This window comes from Tubulanus polymorphus, chromosome 4 (assembly GCF_964204645.1).
Source record: "Tubulanus polymorphus chromosome 4, tnTubPoly1.2, whole genome shotgun sequence".
Lineage (NCBI taxonomy): Eukaryota > Metazoa > Nemertea > Palaeonemertea > Tubulaniformes > Tubulanidae > Tubulanus > Tubulanus polymorphus.
In genome coordinates this window covers 4,954,301-4,970,561 of record NC_134028.1, presented here as the reverse complement: position 1 = coordinate 4,970,561, position 16,261 = coordinate 4,954,301, and the positions used below count along the sequence as shown (strand labels likewise).

The 16,261-nt window shown below is 37.3% G+C and overlaps 4 protein-coding genes across 4 annotated transcripts; 2 read left to right on the top strand and 2 right to left on the bottom strand.

Moving 5' to 3' along the window:
- Window positions 1-224: 224 nt before the first annotated feature.
- LOC141903296 (dual specificity mitogen-activated protein kinase kinase 4-like) lies at window positions 225-5,206 on the top strand. Its single transcript, XM_074791395.1, has 11 exons — window positions 225-562; window positions 979-1,081; window positions 1,350-1,410; window positions 1,497-1,610; window positions 1,851-1,970; window positions 2,107-2,226; window positions 2,308-2,359; window positions 2,532-2,659; window positions 2,835-2,912; window positions 2,999-3,190; window positions 3,549-5,206. Exons 1-11 carry the CDS (start codon window positions 448-450, stop codon window positions 3,660-3,662), a joined length of 1,197 nt encoding a protein of 398 aa, XP_074647496.1. The 5' UTR covers window positions 225-447; the 3' UTR covers window positions 3,663-5,206.
- Window positions 5,207-5,576: 370 nt separating this feature from the next.
- Window positions 5,577-8,660, bottom strand: LOC141903875 (transmembrane protein 180-like). The gene is made up of 5 exons (XM_074792232.1): window positions 8,522-8,660; window positions 7,496-8,396; window positions 7,176-7,330; window positions 6,907-6,990; window positions 5,577-6,573 (listed from the first exon to the last, which is right to left on the bottom strand). The coding sequence occupies exons 2-5, from the start codon at window positions 8,378-8,380 to the stop codon at window positions 6,276-6,278; spliced, it is 1,422 nt and encodes a 473-aa protein (XP_074648333.1). The 5' UTR covers window positions 8,381-8,396; window positions 8,522-8,660; the 3' UTR covers window positions 5,577-6,275.
- A 494-nt stretch (window positions 8,661-9,154) lies between these two features.
- LOC141903712 (ATP synthase mitochondrial F1 complex assembly factor 2-like) lies at window positions 9,155-11,543 on the bottom strand. Its single transcript, XM_074791957.1, has 9 exons — window positions 11,431-11,543; window positions 11,214-11,279; window positions 11,069-11,119; window positions 10,623-10,771; window positions 10,288-10,385; window positions 10,100-10,180; window positions 9,878-9,990; window positions 9,677-9,792; window positions 9,155-9,333 (listed from the first exon to the last, which is right to left on the bottom strand). Exons 1-9 carry the CDS (start codon window positions 11,534-11,536, stop codon window positions 9,196-9,198), a joined length of 918 nt encoding a protein of 305 aa, XP_074648058.1. The 5' UTR covers window positions 11,537-11,543; the 3' UTR covers window positions 9,155-9,195.
- Window positions 11,544-11,604: 61 nt separating this feature from the next.
- LOC141903711 (leucine-rich repeat-containing protein 14-like) lies at window positions 11,605-16,015 on the top strand. The gene is made up of 5 exons (XM_074791956.1): window positions 11,605-11,656; window positions 12,755-13,222; window positions 13,724-13,882; window positions 14,180-14,349; window positions 14,720-16,015. The coding sequence occupies exons 2-5, from the start codon at window positions 12,772-12,774 to the stop codon at window positions 15,473-15,475; spliced, it is 1,536 nt and encodes a 511-aa protein (XP_074648057.1). The 5' UTR covers window positions 11,605-11,656; window positions 12,755-12,771; the 3' UTR covers window positions 15,476-16,015.
- The last annotated feature ends 246 nt before the right edge of the window (window positions 16,016-16,261 follow it).

The following is a 16,261-nucleotide window of genomic DNA, read 5'->3' as shown; positions in this document are numbered from 1 at the left end:
AGTATTACAAGTACGATATGAAAGACAGAGAGTTAATTTACTCTGAAAATACAAATGTCTCATTATCGCTGTTAAAACATCCGCACAGGGACAGACAGGGAGACTGAACGATCGGAGTATTCCTTGTAGTGTGTATAGTCACTGCACTGTAATGTGCTGCCACCGCACCTTCGATGCTATCCCGTCATGTGCTGCCACCTCTTGTCAACTCGGGTGATGACGTCAGAAGGGTTTTCCCATCATATTTTCATTGATGAGTCATTTGTCAAAAAATTGTTTGCGAGCCAAAAAACAAGTGAAAACAAGTGGTTGAAAGGCGTGTTATTGATTATAAATTCGGATGACAGTTTGAAGATTGTGTTGAACGGGTTTGCGGTGAACGCGTTGTCTATTTTTGACCGCGGAAAGGCGTTTATTTGCCGACAAATCGACTGGATTATTGACAAGATGGCCGACGATGAGGGTCTGGCGCCGACGGCTGATAGACCCTCAAATCTTTTAAATCATAGTCAGAATCAAGGTGGGTTCCTACCCCCTGTTTCAGGCAGATTTAGAAATCCCGGTTAGTAGTAGTGACTTGTCAGTGTCATCGCTGATCTCTCGCTGTGGATGATGACAAGATTTCTAAATTCAATCTTTTTGCTTTACCAACCTTACTATATCTGTTCACCTACAGTTGTCACTTAATTGTGTGGTCTGATTTACCTCTATCATTCTTAATTCTTTCTTAATCATTCTTAAACATTGAAATAATACTACTGTTCCTGAGGCGTAACACTGAGTGCCAGTGGCTAGAGTGTTTACATACATTTTCTAATAATCAAGGTAGCACCACCATAGAGTGATTAGTTGACCTAATGCAGTTAGACCATCCTAGCCATGTTTAGTTATACCTGACAATCACCTTCTAATGATAATTCTGGTATCTCGTAACTGTACTAATATGTAAACGTTTGTGTGTGAATGTCTGATTTACAGCAGACACAGCGAGAAGAAATTTGAAGCTGAATTTCGGGGGTGGCTTCAATAATCAAGTAGTTAATCAGCCAACGCTAGCCAGTATGGGACATCCCACTCAAATGTAAGTACCATCACCTCAACTGGTCAGAGGTCAACCTGTCTGTGGTTTAGTTTCACGATCGGATATTTTCACAAACCACTAAGGTATAAGCCCATCCGATAAGCTTACCACCATCGATAAGTAACTAACTACACCTCAACTTGTGTCCACAACTAGGCTTTGAAGTTAATCACCTATTACTTTATTGGAAATTAGATAATTTTGTTGGAATTGATCAAATTTTCCTCCAGTTAAATTCAATTGATTTTTGATTTGTTTGTGTTTGCAGTGAAAGAATTCGTTCTCATGGAATTGATGCTTCAGGGAAATTACAAATATCACCGGATCAGGTACTAAACTAGCTACAAACCGGACCTACGCCTATCAGAGTGAACACCTACTAAATTACCTTCTGATTACCTCTGTTTTATTCTAGGTTTACGATTTCACATCGGAAGACCTGGATGACCTTGGTGAAATTGGTAGAGGTCACTATGGAACTGTGAATAAAATGCAACATTCAATAAGTGATACTGTAATGGCAGTTAAGGTAATTTGAATATACTGAAGATTGAGCCACTTACCCGGAAATCAAGGAAACGTCAGGGAATTTTCTTTTCTTTAATAAAGTCAGGCAATAGTCAGTCTTTTGTGAATAAGCGAAAATCAGCGAAAACAACGTACATGTCAGAGACTAGTCAGGGAAAAAGCAAGTCAAATACAAGTGGCTTCTCTCCGTTTGTGGTTTTTCCAGATATTCGATGAACTAAAACGTGTATTTTATTTACAGAGAATTCGATCCACTGTTGATGAAAGGGAACAGAGTCAGTTATTGATGGATCTCGAAGTAGTAATGAAAAGCAGCGATTGTCCTTACATTGTACAATTCTACGGTGCTCTATTTAAAGAAGTGAGAAGAAAGACTGCTTTCACCCAGGTTCTTACAGATCGGGCAGAATCTGTGAATTCTGGATTTCCCGATCTAAGAACCCGTCTCCACTCACTGTCTGTGTAAATGATGTTTGTGACTATGTTTTGTTTTGTAGGGCGATTGCTGGATTTGTATGCAGTTAATGTCGATATCTTTGGACAAGTTTTATAAATTCATTTATTGGACACTAGAGCGTTCTATACCGGAAAAAATATTAGGCAAGATTGTAGTTGCTGTAAGTAATAGGCCTATGTGTGAATCAGGTTTTGGCTGCTTTCGAGGAATGAGGAATAATTGACATGATTTTTTCTTTCAGACTGTAAAAGCATTAAATTATCTAAAAGAGAAATTGAAGATCATTCACAGAGGTTAGTACTGTCTCTGAGTATGGTGCAAGGGTCAGATTGCCGCTGCATTTACTACACTTCCACGCCACTGTTTGTAAGGATGTGAAAAGATTGAATGTTATCAATCCGATTCCTGGTGGTGCCAGTTGATAATGAATTGTGGTGTCAATGATATGTTTGTTTATGATTACAGATGTAAAACCGTCGAATATTCTATTAGATCGAAGTGGCAATATCAAACTGTGTGATTTCGGTATTAGTGGACAGCTCGTGGATTCAATTGCAAAATCGCGTGACGCCGGTTGTAGACCTTACATGGCTGTAAGTTTTCAAACATTTAGGACAGTAAAAGTAAAACCTCTCTTAATCAGCACCAGTTCCATTACTTTCCAATATACAGGTTTTACAGTATAACATGTAGAACCAAGTAAATTCGGAAGCCTATAACGTATATTAGTGATATTCATGGATGTTTTGTTTTTCTGGCGATTTTCAGCCGGAGAGGATCGATCCTCGAGCTTCAAGTCGCGGCTACGATGTTCGCTCAGATGTGTGGAGTTTAGGCATCACTTTGGTGAGTAATTTGTAGTTAAAACTTAAAAACTGATAATTCCACCCAACAAGGAACAAGTGGTTAATTATTGTCAAATTTATTTTCAGTATGAATTAGCGACTGGTAAATTTCCGTATCCGAAATGGAATAGCGTATTTGATCAGTTGACACAAGTTGTCCAGGGAAACGCGCCACAATTAGACCATCGGGAGAATGGTTATTCCAGGGATTTCGTTTCGTTCGTCAATACGTGTTTAACTAAAGACGAGAAAACCAGACCGAAATACAATAAACTATTGGTAAGTGTTCAGGCGAAAACATGTTTCTCTATTGTGAAAAATTTTCCAAGGGTGTAGACTAGTAGATAAGCCTATAGATTACCGTAGTGTCCCTGGGTGAGGTGTCTCCACTCAGGAAAGAGGCAGTAGGTACTCCGTGTAGCTTGGGTATTACACCTTCCCAGGGAAAGATTATTGATATATGGTATGGTTAGGGGTAGAGATATAGGCTGGAGGTAATCATAGAAATTAATGGAAGCATGTCTGTAAAGCGTTCTGAGCAGCCTGGTTGGATTTAGTACTATATAGGCCTCACCTAAGCAATGTTTATGAATATGTTAAACTGATTTTTGATAAATTGTCAATTTCTCTTTCTCAGGAACATCCATTCATAAAATACTACGAGCATGCGGATATAATTGTGTCGGACTATGTGTGCGCTATACTGGATCAAATGCCTGAAAATATGGAATTCGAACTGAGCAACAGCTAGGCGGTACACGGCTTATAACTGAAACATGCACACTTTCATCTTGTGCCAAACAACGTTATTAGTTTTGGATTTTATTGAAGAATAATCCGCACTGACTGTGGCATGATTGTTGAATCAGTGGCGCGGTGTAACAGTGAGGTCTCTGAATAGTTCGATGGTTAGATCTAGGATTGTCCTAGAGAGAAGTTGGTGTGAAACGTTATGGAGAAATTGTGGATTTAACAACTAAGAATGGTTTGAAAACATGGCATTATTTACATGTTTTACTTGTATGTTTCTGTGGTATATATAGATAGTTTTTAAGTTCGTGATATTGTAAAACAGTTGACAGGGATCTGAAAGGCTGATGAATGTATGAATTTTGAGCCGTTTGTCAAAATCAATCAAAAAATACTTCAAGCTCGTCCTCCGTTGGGTTTATGAATTGAAATGTGGTATAAAGCTCAATAACTCTTACTCTAGTTCTATCCATGGTTAAGAGTTTTCCTTACGATACAAGCGAAAATTCTGTAATACTGTATCAATGACGTTCTAAGATGTTTCGATCCAAATCACAGAAGTGTTATTTTAATTACCGCAGCATAATTAATGATGGTTGGGATTTAAGGTGGCAATTAATGTCTCAATAACGCTGACAATCACAACAATGATATGAGCTAATTACAATTATAACAGAACAACCGGTACAGTAGACGCTGTTCATTCAACTCGGAATTTTTGTTAAAATGTTTATCCGACCGAAGAATTCCATCGAATTCGGATGTATGACTCTTGAGTCGGACGACCAATTTTGTCCTTAAAGATCCGACTTCGAGCGGGGTCTACTGTACTGGACTGAGATATCCTAGGGGGTCATTCATTTATTACGTACGCATTAGGGGAGGGGGAGGGGTCAGTGCAATTGCGTACTGTAATGCTTAATGTATACGAAAAAATGGCCGATTTTGCGTACAGAGGGGGAGGGGGTTGAAAAATTCAAATTTCATGCGTACGTAATTAATGAATGATCCCTAGACAAGGTTTTTAGTTCAAGCTCTATGCTACAGTCCTAAGGAGAAATGATATTCATATATTAGGAGAAAATATTGTTGAATAAATGGAGATATTGGAGAGAGATGGATTTTCATTACTTCCACTCCATCTCTCTCTCTCAATGACTCAATGTCTCTCTCTCTCTCAATGTCTCTGACTCAATGACTCTCTGTCTCTCTCAGATGCGTTTATGTCTTTTTTAGTAGATGATTAGAGTTTGTTTTTGTTAGGTTATATAATACTAACCGCTGTAATTGTGATAATTTCAAATTTTTATGTACAATAATGTAAAATAATGTATTATATATACTTGTAATATTAGGCTAACCAGACCGAGGCAGGATTTCATCGCACTTGTTGAACTATCGACAGGTTCCAAATGTTCTCGATTTCATCCATAATTCATACAACCCTCAAAACATGCTAGAAATTCTGCTCACGAATCGGGTTAGCCGAAAAATCTACCGGATTTAGTTATGTAATAACTGTCTAATATGGAGTGTAGTACAGTAAGTAATAAAATGTTTCTTTTAAGAAATGTATTTGTTAGTTTAAAGATCGGTAAAAATGAACAAGGATGAGGGGTGAAGGACATGAACACCAACCAGCTGACAGTTTCGGAATCGAACCAGTAGACTGTGTTTACCCAGAGTCGATATTTGGCCCTCCTAACTCCTCCGATTCCTGCTCCGGCTGCTCCGGAACTCGCATTCCTCGCAGAGAATGTATTCGCCCCGTTAGATCTGAAGCTATTCTACTGTATGAAGCCACCAATTGTCTAAATTTCCTCAAGATTCCACAAAAAAACCATTTAGACATTTACTGAGTTTAAATATATATAGTTAAGACCTGTACTACAAATAGGCCTATCAATTTATTTCCATGATAACAAACATCGTTAAACATGTCTAATGAGAACAGAACTAAAAGGAATGAAAAAGGATTATGGCACATAAGATATAGGGTAGCTGTAAAATTTCCTTCACCATTTTAGCAATACATGTATTAAAAGTCCAAACTATTCAAAATGACAAACAAAAATGTTAGAGACATGCAGGGTTTAAACATTAACAGTTAAACCAGTAGCTATCTCGGCCAGTATAGAATAGCATTTGATTCTAAAAAGATGGTTCACTAGATACAACTGTCAATTGCCAAGAAGAATTGCCAATTAGAAATAACCCTGATCCTGAGAATACTGAGTGAGAACAATCAAACATGTATTAACAGCCTAGATACTATTACTCGGGGACGGATCTATGGGGTCCAAATGAAAAGGAATGCTTTACCTTTTAGAATTAGATCCTGTACTGATTTACTTTAAAACTAAGTTAAAACATTTCTCTTCAGGCAATATTTCTATTGGTTTTAATTTCCGCATTTTATATTTGTATACCGCACTGAAATGTATACGGAGCACAGTATATAAGAAATATGTCATTATTATAATAATAATAATTATTATTATTGAGGGAATTTCTCTGATAAAGCAGCCACAAGTGGAGATCTCTTAACATTTGAAAGCTGAGAAGGCCAGGATCCCTAGATCCGCCCCATGTAACTGAAATATCATGAATTCTCTTAAATTTCGTCATTTTCTCCTTCCACATGTTTTGGAATGAGTTCGTGACTATTACGTATGTCGTAAAAGGACCAGGCGATCAATTGAACGACACCGACGACAACCGGTAACAAACACGATATCGTAAACATCACGTTCATTAAACTGTTGCGTTCATCGACGTTCTTTAACGTTCCGTTGCGTAGTTTATCGTATCCGTATGAATTGAACACCGACATAGCGAACATCGGTGATAACGATATCGCCGGTTTCACGATCAAAGCATTCGTACCGAAAACCATCGATGATATCGGATGCCTGAAATAGAAAGAGAATCATTCATGGAAACTCGCGTCGTCTGGTTCCAGTTTGACTCCTAAGTTTTATTACCTACTCAGATATTTACTCAATCAACTTGTTCCGCCTGAATATATTAACTGTTAACCGATAAGAACTGTTGATCGGGATATCAGGGAATCTAGGATTCAATATTCAGTGTATGGATTTCAGGGAATCGGGGTTCTTTCATCTTAAGTCAGGGAATTTCAGATCCCAATGCCATGCATACATAGTCTATGTTTTGCCCAAATCCAATACACAATAATTCTCTGTTTCATTCATTTTTCAATCTACAATTTTTCAGATACTCACGGACGATTATATAGTTCTTTATCGCGATCAATAATATCAGATACTGAGATATTATACAGCGTGAACGCTGCAAACGTGTAACAGCTGGAAAACAAATAACAAATACATGGTACTAACTAAACCGTTCTATAAACAATCTAAGGGTTGGTTAACTCAAATTACTGTTTTAATTGCCATCGGTTACTAACATGAAGACAAGCAAACAACAATTTGAACTTTAAGCTGAAACTTTTTTATGAAACTGCACCCAAACTCGACCTATAACTCACGTATCAATTAACAGAAATACGGCAAATACAAGTGGATATTTGGATCCGATGAAGTACATCGTTAGTCCTGTAAAGATCTTTGATATGAAATTTCCTCGTATGACTCGGTACGAGCCGAATTTAGCCACGAATCTTCCGCCGAAAATAACCAGCAACTGAAGAAACAAGTGTCCAATAATAAAAATTGACATCCTTTTGATTCTGTAATGAAATAAAGGAATTGAAGAACCTAGAAACTGAATTCAGCAGACTGTTATCTATTGTTCCATGCGAGTTACACTACCCTATAAACCCCCAGTTAACCCCTCCACAATACTCACCATCGGGCCAAAATTAAAAGCACCATACAAACAGCTACGAATGAAGGATGAGATTTCTGAATCGGGAATCAGATTATTACAGATGATCGCTGAAAAATTACTAAGGTAAGTTTTATGGAATTCTGAGAGAAAGTTAATGGTAACGAACGCAATGAAATTCTTCTCGGTAATAATCTGTAGAGTGAGACGCCAGTATGAATACTGATTAGATTCAGTCACAGTGTTCGATTGTTTGTCGATCAGTTCATTCGCCGCTGCCAGGTTGTACTTAGTTTTAGCTTTGATGCCTGTGTATCTGATACATAGCCAGGAGAGAACCGCGATCACAACGCATGCCACGCGAAACGCCGCCAGATTCTTCAAATTATCCGACACGATTTCGCAAATAAAAACGCTAAACGATCCGAACATAGCGGCGACCTGCGAATAGTGAATCAATCGCAGACGGTCGCCGTGGTCGAGGGACATCTCCGTAAATAAACAACAATGAGCGAGGAGCACGAACGTGAAAACCGCGTCGTAAAAAAACAACGAAACGATCAAATGAATTCCCGTTACCCAAGACTCCGACTCCGAGGTCCACGGGAACCACGGCAACAGGAACGATATCGCGAACAACAACGCGCCGCTGAGGATCGCTTTCTGACGCGTCTTCGTAAACGAGAACGTAGCGCGGTCTTGAAAATACGCGAACATCGGATCATTAACCGCGTTCCAGATCATGAACAGAATCTGAGACGTTTGAAACCACGCGTTATTTATGTGGTAATAGTTGAGGAATATATTCACGTAATAAAACATGAATATTGAATTCATCATCGTAGCTCCGAGACTCGTCGTCGCGTACGCTAGAGAATTACCGTGCATGATCAGTTTAAACACCATCGCTTCGATCTCTCACCTGAAATATATAGAGACAGAAACAAAGAATTATATATTATTTGGGAATGCGTTGTGAAACGAAAGTAAAATTAGGAATACCAAAAAAGGAGGCAGTAACATTTTAAACATACCCGGCGGTATTACCTTTTGACAGATAAAGGACTGTGATAGATGGCTGGACTCCCGTGTGATACCAGATACGACTTACCAAATTGTATATTTATAAAAAAATAGAAATAATTGCAGCAACTGAAAAAGTAAACAATTAGCTGTCACAAACCAGGGACAGCCAATAAATGTGGAAAGCCACATATCGCATATGGTCGCGTGCCACAGTTAGAACTGATCTATAAGGCACATTCTGCCCGTCATGTGCTGCCCCTTTATTTATCGTTAGCGGTGAATATGTGAACTAACTTATCACTCGCTTGCCACGGTTGGCATCTGTAACAAAATTTATAAATAAATTTTATGTGGCATAATTGTCTTGGATACCATTGTACCAAACTCCAATAAAAAGGGAGGAGCGTAGACTCAGATGGGGGATGGCGAGTTCGAACCTATGGCACGATAAATCAGTGTCAGGCACAAGCTGATGTACAACAATGATACATGTTTTAGGGCATCGCCTGGTCGGATCTAGGCTGACTGAACTGAGTATTACATTCAGAAGAAATCAATACCTGTGACCTAATGCTGCGTCCTTGGTTGTGAAAAACATTAGAGAATTCACTGAATACATTGAATAAACTCTAATTGTTTCTGAAAAATCACTTTTTTTATTACTACTACAGACGGCAAAACAGAGGAAAAATATTTCAATTATTTTGTCCTTTCGTTTTTGTATATGTCGTTTCATTGCACAAATGTGTGAATACAGCAGCAGCAGACGCTTTCGATTGTAATTCAGCAACTTCAACATCGTGATACCATTCAACACTTCCCCATTTATCAGTCTATCGTACAAACAAACAAATGAATCACAGATAAATTAAAGTTAATTAAGAGATAAATTCCTTCTTGCAAATGAAGAATCTTCTAAGACAAATAGTAGCGGTAAATCTGACAAGAAGAGAGGACTGAGTAGAGTCTCATGTACAGTGGAACCACATTATAACCACAGAATTTCATTTCAAATAGGACAATTTTGATAATTTCATACTGGATATAATGAACTATTGGTTATAACAAACAGATGTTCTAGTCCCCAGAACGTTGTGATGAGGTGGCACTGCAGAGTGAGAGTTGAGAAAGATTGAAAGTTAAAGGTGATATTTCAGCAGTGTCAGGTTGTTTTACCTGATAGACGGTCTCTAATCGAGCTAATTTAACGGCATCTTCTACTGAGATGTGTTTATCCATCAGAGCTAAAGACAAGACAAACGACTTCAACGCTTCAGTTGAATACTGGTAACCTAAAATGATTGAAAAAACACATAATCGTTAGAAAACATTGGTTAACTTTTAATCCAAGACAAAAGAAATCTGAACAGAACTCACCAACTAATGACCATTCTGTGTGTGAGAGTAAATGCTGACGAAATAAACGTTTTGTTTCTTCCGGTAATTCCGTCATTGAGAATCCCGATGTACACGGCAGTTTGACATCATACCTGTTTCAAACAAACATAATCAAAATGATGTTCATGACAGTTTGACATCATATTTACATAATTCATTAACACAGTTACAGCTACAGTTCATATAAGTTTCAATAATCACCTCTTTTCTGCCCATTCAATGATCGGGTTCCAATATTTGTCTTGATATTGTTTCAGCTCCTCCGGTTCATCAATTCGATAACTGTGGATGAAACATGGTATTAACCCTTTAACTGTGAAATCATTAAAATTACGGTCTAACTGTGAAATCATTAAAATTACGGTCTATTGAAGATTGAATTTATTTACCATAAAGTATCAGTTTCTAGATAACTGAGAATTCCATCAACTACTGTTTCTTTAGTTCGTTTAGTCGGGTTATCAATTGCCATATTACACAAATGTGTCTGTGAAAAGAAAGGGTTAAAGATTTAAACTAAAATTGAAATATAAAATTAGCTACAATTAAGTCTTTGTACGGTAGTTGTGATGATCATTATGTTGATGACTTATTCAAATGACAACTTAAACTTATAGTGAAATAATTGAATCAGAAATACAAATGAGGACTAAAAATATAGATAACTTGAAAATGCAAATTGGAACTGAAAATTGAAAGTGACAATAAATTTGACAGTAGTTACCAGGTGCATCGTATGACGCTCTATTTTTTTCTCTTGCGACATCCATTCCACTTCCACAGCGTGCGCCAGTGCTCTGTTCGGTACAACGAATACATTCCGTCCCGGTGTTTTCAGTTTTCTGTGATCGAGGAGTATTTCATATGAATCAGCTGCCAGAGAAAAAACAACTCAAATAAATTGTATCATACTATTTCCAATCATTTTTTACGCCAATTAATCTCATGAAAGAGTATAAAATCCATCAGCTAATCAATGAGTTGATATATCATATTTATCTGCTTATGAATGAATTAAATCAACCAATCTCTGTCTTTTTCCAAACAACACTGAATCCTAGCTACAGCAATGAGTGAACACCACTGACTCTCACGGCCCTATGACATCCTTCACAGATGATGATTTAGGCTTGAGGTTTATAGATTAAGATCAATGCTTGTCATACATACCGGTTCCATCCACTTTAACTATTGACGCAGTTTTATAGAAACGATTGATATCTAGAAATAAACAAACACACAAAATTCGTCACGACAGAAAATACTAAATTAAAAGTTTTGGTTTTAGTATTTTGGTAATGTTTTAAAAGGCTACCTGTTTTAGTATGTGTAAATATCTCTTTATCTAATTCTCTTTGTAGTTTATGAATAGAAGCTTCTTCTGTAAAAAAAGTGAAATATATAACTCAGTACAATAAAGTTTGATTTTAATTTGTCTTGAAATTAAGTCTGAAGTCTGTTTGGACTGAAATGTCACGGTTTTCTGATCAATCAAACATCAGACGATTATAACAGATACGTCATTTACATACTGTTCTCTGCTGTAGATTCGAATCTGGCTGTATTTCTCAATAAACTGAGACCATTCCGGCGCAAAAGTGAAGTTTTTAAACTCAAAGCGCTTCGAAATATTTTCATGGGCGCCGCCATCTTGAATCAATTCAATTAATGTAATGGGCGCCGCCATCTTGAATCAATTCAATTAATGTAAATTGAAGGGTGCTGATGAAAAAAATTCCTTTTTCCCAATGCAATGAGGTGAGTATTGTTGTTTTCTGAGTTAATTTAGAACTGCTAAATATTGCATGAAATTGTGGTTATTTTTCTCACGACGCAGAATGTGAAATGAAGCAGATAAAAAGTTGTTTATGAAAATTGCCTAAAAATTAAAAAGAAATGTCAAATAATATGGCCCAAAATATTTTTAGGCTGGAACACCCTTGACTACAGTTATTCGTAGGGGCTCGTATCAGAGTATTGGTTGCTGAAAAATTTGTTACAAGGTTATCTGTTAATCTATACTATTATTTCATCAGTTCAGACTCTGGATTAGTAAACAGATTATCGTTTTTACAGCAACCACATCTTTGATAGGCCTACGAGCCCCTGTGTGAAATTTTAAACCTTCAAGAGGTTTGGAATCATTGTTCGATCGATTCTGATTATGGAAGACCTGTACTTAAGTTGACCCAAAGCCGCAAGGCATGGATCAATTGCCAATAACTAGTTTGTCTAAAATTGTGAAAAAGTATTTTTAGCGCCAGTGACCTCAGTGAACTATTTATAGAGAAATCTTAACAAATATACTTTCTCTGAAAATCCATTGCTTATTGGCCGTATTAAGTGTGGCTTACAGTGGAAAGATATTTTTGAAAATCATATGAATCCATTTAGTTAGAATCGATCTATTCACAAATCTTCATAAAAGCACTCAATAGTTGAAATTTGATTTCAATCCTATTCATATCTAGACGAGGTAAGCACCTACAACTTTTAGGCCTAGATGAAGTTCTCTTAAGTTTCTAACCAGAAATTGAGGGTACAGTAAACCTCACCTCAGTTAAAATGGGACTGACAAAATTGAGTGAAGTCTCGGTTAAGGATTAGAAAAAAGAGGTCAAAGGAAATAAGAAAATGATTGGCCAGTTGCTCAAAAGTTGGTTAAAGATAACTGGCGGATATTTAATACGTTAGTAACAATGAACTTTTGATAACCACTAAATTATCCACTAGTTAACTAAAAATCAACTTTTGAGCAACTGACCCCTGACGCTGAAGTTTTTTGATATTAGGTAACCTGAAGCATTACTCTGATAGCGATTAAACAATTTCTTTAATGATGATATCTCATTCCAGTTGAAGCAGAAACAACTATGGATAAATCATTTATGTTTAACTGTAAGGGGGCGTGTTATCCGCTGAAACTGGCTGATGATATAAACTTATCTCTAGACAAACCTATAGCTCCATTAGTCGACATCGCTGCAGCTAAAATAGTCGAATCATCTTCTGTGACGCACGCTTGCTTGGATTTCATACCCACAGAATTGTTTATAAATCTGATGCAAGCGGCGTTGCTCTACGAGAGAGATGCCTCGGTCGCCGTTCTCATTCATAAATGGCCGTGGCAGAAACTGATACTGAAGAATATCGCGCCTGTAATAGACGACAATCTACTCATACTGCACGACTGTGATCTCAAGATTAAGAAAGTACGCCGCGGTCTCAAATATACAACGACTCTAGTGACGAACTTCTTAGACTGTCGAAAGAAAAGATCTCCTTCGAAATTGAAGTTTATGGATTTGTCAGGATTTCCAGTCGGTCAGTTTAGTTTTACATTTATTTCCTTACTGTTACATAGATTAAACTCTTTATATGTGTTCAAACAAAAATATAAAATGTCATTATAAGGCTAAACAAAAATGATACCATGTTTCTCCCCAGCGGCCGGGTCTTTTTTGTAAAATATGATAAAATTTGTATACAGTTCATTTCTAAAGCGGCCGGGTCTGTTATTGTAAAATTGATCACGATTTTTAAAAAAAGTAATGTATAGGGTAGATAGGCCGCCGGCCGGGTAAACTTTCAAGCTCAGCAGAGCGGAGAAACAAGGTATCAATTGTTTTCAGCCTAAGAATATGAAAGAGTCCAAAAAGTTTCCTTGAGCTAGTAGTTTATTTGACATATTGACTTTATCCTAATTATCTTCAGGAATACTGGGTCAAGGAAACATATATACTCTATTTTTCGCTAATATTTTTTGATTTTATTTCTTGACTGTATAGTTGTCTAACTCTATGGAGGAATATTGAATATTTTCAGCGGATGTGATCACTCATTATTTATGTTCTCACTGTTTACTCGTATTCAATGAAAATCGACAAAGAGAAATAATCAAATTGTACAACGAATGCAGAGAACAAATACCTCACCTTCCACAGGCGAATTATACAGTCGATGAAACATTTCCCGATGAACAATGTAAGTTTCTGCAATATCACGGTCGATTCCACGTGTGCTCCCATCGCACATTCACCTGCACCTTTTTGAAAAACTAAAGCAACTTTCTTCGGGGCAAATTTTCTTTTAGATATCACTAAAATATTACTCACCTGGAAGTTGCATTTGAAATAATTTCTAGAATTTTCTAGACTCCTGATTTGGCTTTGTACCTACAGAGCTCTATGAAAGTATGTCTTCGGACCCGCCCCTGTATCTATGCTTTGTCTCTCTGGTCCGAACTGTCTTTATTTATGTATTTTTCTTGTTTTCTCATAGATGTTGTAAGATTAGATGCGTTTGTGCGCACAAAACAACTAGCATTGGAACTAATCAAAGCGGCTCAAGTATCCGATAACTGTACACTGCGTATTGAAGTGAATAAACTGGATTTAACTTGTCTCGGCGAGGGTGTTATAGGACAAGTTCTTACTGAAGTTGATAAAGAGGTATATGATAGATATATTGTATCAGGCTACAGGAACTGGTTTGTAGTTCTCGCTTGAGTTTGTCTGTATTGAATCTGAGCTCATCTAGAAACATCCTCGCAGTTCCAACAACATTTCTTGGTTAAATGTAACTCTAGAATTGAACAAGTTCAATTTCAATTTGTTTACTTTAAAAGTCAAACGATAACTGGTCTGTTGAACTGGGTGACTATCTCATTTCACCTACATGGATCCAGTGCCACAAAACTCGGTTGAGTTCCACTCCTGATTAAAAGTTGATATCCAATGTTTTAACTGTCACAAGCCTAGTCCTAGAATTGTGATGGAACTGGATGGAAAATTACATCTCAATGTATTTCCTCTTTTTCAGCGATTGTTGTCATTGAGATTACAGTATAACTCATTAACCAGTGATAGTATGGTAACCCTGGCGCCGGTATTACAACAATGTCATAACGTCACCGAACTCGATATATCGTGTAACGGTCTCGTGTTAATTCACAATCGCGCGGCATGCGACGCTGTACGAAACGTCCTCAAACAAATGAAATTCATCCGACGACTAGATTTGAGTAATTGTTGGGTGCGAAATAGTCTGTTTCTACTTCTAGAAAATGTCGCGATGCCGCTTCAACATTTGTGCCTCAACGGATGCCGTCTGACGAGCGAAGACCTCGAGTACTTAGCGCGGTCTCGTCACGCGACGGCGCTCGTCGAACTCGATCTCAGCGAGAATCATTTCTCCGATTGTAATCGCGCCGTTCGAAATTTACTCGTCGCCTGCAAATCATCGCTGAAAATACTGGAGATCGAAGATTGTAAGTTGAACGACGTCGATTTATTGACGTTGGTTTCGCTGGCTTCGAGTCTCGACGAACTTCGATTCCTCAACGTGAATCATAATCGTTTCACCGATCCGACGGTGACCGAGGCCGTGCGAGCGTTCGCTAAAACTTCCGATCTACAAGTTTTGAAATTATCTTGTCCGGAAATCTACGTAAGTGCCAACAATGCGGATGTGTTTAATATGAACTACGATGAAGATACCGGCATGTTAATGTTCTGCGGACGAATGGATGCCATCGTTCAAGAGATGGCATCAAAAATGGAAGTTGTCGTTACATAATCGAAATTCTGAAGTTCAACCTCATCGAATTAATCCTTATTTAGCATTGTTCCGCTGTATACTAATAGATTTATTATTAGTCATTTATTGTATTTTCAATCAATGCATTTATTATTAGGCTAGTTAAATTCTTTAAACCAACTTTATCATGTATTGGATAGTTTATACCTACCGTACCATGGATTGGATAGATGTAACCAACCGTACCATCTATTGGATAGTTTAAAAGCTCTTAAGTTCATAGAATTTGTTTTTACTGATAAATCGTTCTTCATATATCTTGTTTTTGTTTGATGATTTCCTCGGGAAGTCATTGATTACTGTGATGTATTTTGCTCAGTTCTTTTCATTCAGTTCTATGCAACCGAAATCCCTCATACGGATAATTCTAATTGTATGTACATGTATTCAGTTTATACTCGGCGTCTCAAGAGTGTTTGAAAGTATCTTGTTATATGTCTCTCTAGTTCTCAAATTTTTCTAAAATGTATCCGTCATTTCTGTTGTTATTGATACTAAGTCAAACAATAAAATCTTTATGATGAGAATAAGTCAATTCGTATTCCTTTCGATGCATTTGAAGGTGTATTTTATTGTTTAGCGGTCATCCAGACATCATCCAGCATTCTTCATCCTTAGGTCGTTTGTAGCAAGTCTAACTAGTGCTACTCTCTAGAAAAATTAAGGCTCGGATTTATGCTTGCCTTTCACAAAGACAAAGAGTTTGTGTACAGGGTTCATCTGTTGTGTGATGGATCAAGATCGAGATAAAGATCACAAATCTTG